The 3,742-nt window shown below is 46.0% G+C and overlaps 1 protein-coding gene across 1 annotated transcript; it reads left to right on the top strand.

The window, feature by feature from the left end:
- Positions 1–1,943: 1,943 nt before the first annotated feature.
- LOC115383617 (scavenger receptor cysteine-rich type 1 protein M130-like) lies at positions 1,944–3,247 on the top strand (the record flags this gene model as incomplete). Its single annotated transcript, XM_030085749.1, has 4 exons — positions 1,944–2,032; positions 2,163–2,173; positions 2,550–2,864; positions 2,949–3,247. Coding segments are annotated over 4 exons (714 nt in total), but the record flags the coding sequence as incomplete, so codon positions are not given.
- Positions 3,248–3,742: the final 495 nt, after the last annotated feature.

Here is a 3,742-nt window from a genome sequence, read left to right as displayed (position 1 = left end):
AGAATTCTGCTTTGCTGAGGACTGAAAGACTTGTGGATATTTTGGATTCAGCATGCTTGATGTGAGGTTTCCAACAGATCTTGTTGTTAATTTTCACCCTCAGAAACTTGATTTCTGGAACTCTGTCTCCACCTTCTGTCAGAACTTTAGAGTCTCTACTTTCAAACAACATGCATTTACATTTTACATTTACATTTACTGACAGTTTTTTGGATCAAAGCTCTTCTTGAATGTATTCAGTTCTGAGTTGATTTCCTCTGAGAGCTGCTCTAAATTCTCCCTGGACAGAAAATATCAGTGTCATCAGAAAACAAGATAAACTGTAGTATTTTACAGATTTTACATTGTTCATGACAGTTTTTCTTTGGCTTTGGTGCATTTCCCAAATGACTTTTTCCTTTTGCTCAGCAGTCAGTTCAGCCTCCTCAACATTCAGTCATTTGTTCTCATCATAGCAGGAGCTTCTCTTCCTTCGAACAAGTCTCCAATACTTGTGGCCAGTCCGCAGCTGCTTTCCTCCAACTCTCTGCTGTTTGATAACATGATCATTTGCTCATGTCCCGTCAGTCCAGATGAACTGTCATGTTTACTGCAGGCAGCTTGAAGGAGGCATGCGCACTTCTGTGGTGAAGCCCAGGGCAGTATGGGTAATGAAGTCTGTGCAGGATGAAGGAGGAAACGTACGCTGGGCCCTGTGAAGGCTGATGTGCTCTGATAAGCGGCAGGAAAACTTGCTTTTGAGGAATGAAATTTCAGTTTTGAACAAGTGACATGTTTTTCAGGTTTTCTACTCAGTTTAACTTTTTGCACTCATTTTTTGAGGAATGCATTAACTGTTGTGCAAAAGTAAAAAGTGATGTGAGGAATGAACCAAAGTGATTGAGAACAACTGTCATGTCTGGAGTAAAGAGTTTTGGTCCTAATACTGACCCCTAGTGGACACCACAAGCAATGCCCAAACAAGAACACTGAAAATCTTCCATTTTGACAAACTATCTGTTGTTTCAATAACTTTTCCTCCAGTATTAAGCCACGCCCCTGTTAGCAGAACTGCAGTTTATTGATGAACATTTCTTGATTTATTGTGTCAAATGCTTTTTCGGGTCAGTGAACTCTGGAACTGCTTCATTCTTTGTGTCTGTGGAGCTGCTGATTCTCTCCATGAACTCTGTTAATGCAGTGATGTGGATCTCTGTGATCTGAATCCATGGTGACTTTCAGACAGCAGCTTGTGTTGCTTTGTGTTTACATGACAACGATGCTCGGAGTCACTGAAAACATTAGGAAATGGCTTGGTGGAAGTTTGTGAAAACACTGGGCTCTGTCTCCTGGTAGAGGAGAGAAAAGGAGACTTTGTGGAAACGCTTGGGGCGTCTCCTGGTTGACTGGGGAAACTCTGCTGCTGCACATGCACAGCACGGCCGGGGTCGACAGTTCTTCTGCTCATGCTCAGTAGATGGACGACAACAAACACAAACACAACAATGATGAGTTTCCTCTTGAAAAGTGTTAAAAGTGGAGCGTCTGTGTCAATTCCAAACTGATAATGTGGAGTTTTCTGTCCCACACTTTAAGACTTCAGGTCAGACTCAGTTTGTTAGATTTGCATTTAGAAAAAAATCTAATTATTGACCTTTGAACTCTTGTGACCCAGAATGGATGCTCTTGACCTGAGCTGGACTCTTCATACTTTCAGCTCATCTTCAGAGTAAACATATTTCACTGGAATGTTGACTCTGAACTCAAGCTGCATGATCAGAAGTGAGATTCACTAAAACCTGATGAATACTGACCTCTCTCTCTGTTTCCCCATAGGAGTCCATCTGGAAGACAGAAACCATCCAGCTGGTAAAGAAAGTCCTCAGAGATGAAGACAGAAAGTGAATCTTTGTTCTTGCTTACTTTGTGCTCTTTGCTCAGAGGCTGATGTTGAGTTCAGGTTGGTGGGAGGAAGCTCTGGCTGTTCAGGTCAAGTGGAGCTGAAACACCTCGGAGAATGGAGACCAGTGGACAGCTTTTACTGGATCCTGGAGTTATCAACTGCAGTCTGTGAACATCTGGACTGTGGCTCTGCTGTTTCAGTGAAACCAACATCTGGGTCATCAAGCAGATCTGTGTGGAGTTTTGAATATAAATGTTTGAAGTCTCTGTCAGATTTGAAGAATTGCTTCTGGTCCTCTGATTCTGCCTTTTCCATTAATCTCAGGTGCTCAGGTAAGACCAGTGTGGTTTGATTAACTAAATGTTCTCGATGTGGTGAGTTCAGACCGAAAGCTTTTACTGAAACATGACATTAGAATTGATCAGTCATTAAAGATTCAAGGTGTTTATTTTCCATTTGTTCACATAAAAAAACAGCTCAGGCACACAGGCTTTCATGTGAGGAGTTTCTGTTGAAGTCAAGTTAACAGATTCCTATCAAAAATAGAATTAAAGACACTCAACAGGAGTGAAATAAAGAATAGATACAAAAGAGTGTAGGTACAGTGTTTGAGGTTGTAGCTGCTGTGTTTGTTTTGGGCTTTGGTGACCTACTGTGCTGTGTTCAGACTCGGTGCGGCTGATGAATGGATCCAGTCGTTGTTCAGGCAGACTGCAGGTGAAGACTAACCCATCTGACCAGAGCTGGTCCTCAGTGTGTGAAGCAGACCTGGACCTGCAGGATGCACAGGTGGTGTGTCGGGAGCTGGGTTGCGGTGCTCCTTCAGTCTTGCAGGGGGCGCTCTACGGAGACGTGCAGACTCCCACGTGGAGCCCAGAGTTCCAGTGTGGAGGCCATGAGTCTGCTCTGCTGGACTGTAGAAGCTCAGGCTCAGCTAGAAGCAGCTGCTCACCTGGTAAAGCTGCTGGACTCACCTGCTCAGGTAGAAGAGGAGCTGCAGCTTTCACTCCTCTTCTCTTCACACTCACTTCATCTTCTCACTCTTCTCTCTCTGCTCTGGGTTCAGGGGATGAGTTCAGGTTGGTGGGAGGAGCCAGTCGCTGTGCAGGAAGTCTGGAGCTGAAATATCTTGGTGACCAGAGACCTGTGGCGGACTATTTTTTCATGCTGAAGACAGCAGCTCTCATGTGTGAACATCTGAACTGTGGCTGTGCTGTTTCTCTTGAATCAACTGTTGTGTCAGTTCAATCTGTGTGGGGAATCCATCCAGAATGTGTTCAATCTCATTCTGATCTGTGGAGCTGTGTGGGGTCATGGAGTTCCTCTGACACCCTGAAACTCACCTGCTCAGGTATGATTTGTTGACTTTAAGAAAAAAAAAAAGAATATTTTCTTCCTGGTTTTACAGCAGATTTGTTTTCTGCTGCTAACTAATTACTTGGTAAAATAACTGTACTAATTCCCTATCTGGGCTCGTACACTTAGAGCTCCTGAGGGTGGAGAGGGGGAATGGTCTTGGACGCGCGTTCGCGCAGCGAGTCATTCACTGAGTCACACTTCCTCCGTTTGGGTGCTGCGACCCATTTATTTTCTGTGCATGAATCCACTTCCAAAAACCGGACAACCCTGGCAGTGGCGGGGCGGGGGCTCCGGGGGGCCTGGGTCGGTGGGTGCCAGCCCGCGTCCGGGTGGTAGGGGTGTCCTGGGGCGGGTGTGGCCGGAGGGCCTGGGCCTGGTGCCTGGGGGCTGTCCCTTTCCATGAGGGTGGGGGGGTTGGACTAGCTGAGGGGGCCGGTCGGCTCGGGTGTGCTGCTACGGGCCTGGGTCAGTGCACGCCCTGGTGTCTGGTTGCTGCACCAG

Source organism: Salarias fasciatus, assembly GCF_902148845.1.
Source record: "Salarias fasciatus chromosome 23 unlocalized genomic scaffold, fSalaFa1.1 super_scaffold_20, whole genome shotgun sequence".
In the NCBI taxonomy this organism is placed as follows: Eukaryota; Metazoa; Chordata; class Actinopteri; order Blenniiformes; family Blenniidae; genus Salarias; species Salarias fasciatus.
This window is presented reverse-complemented; position numbering and strand designations above follow the sequence as displayed.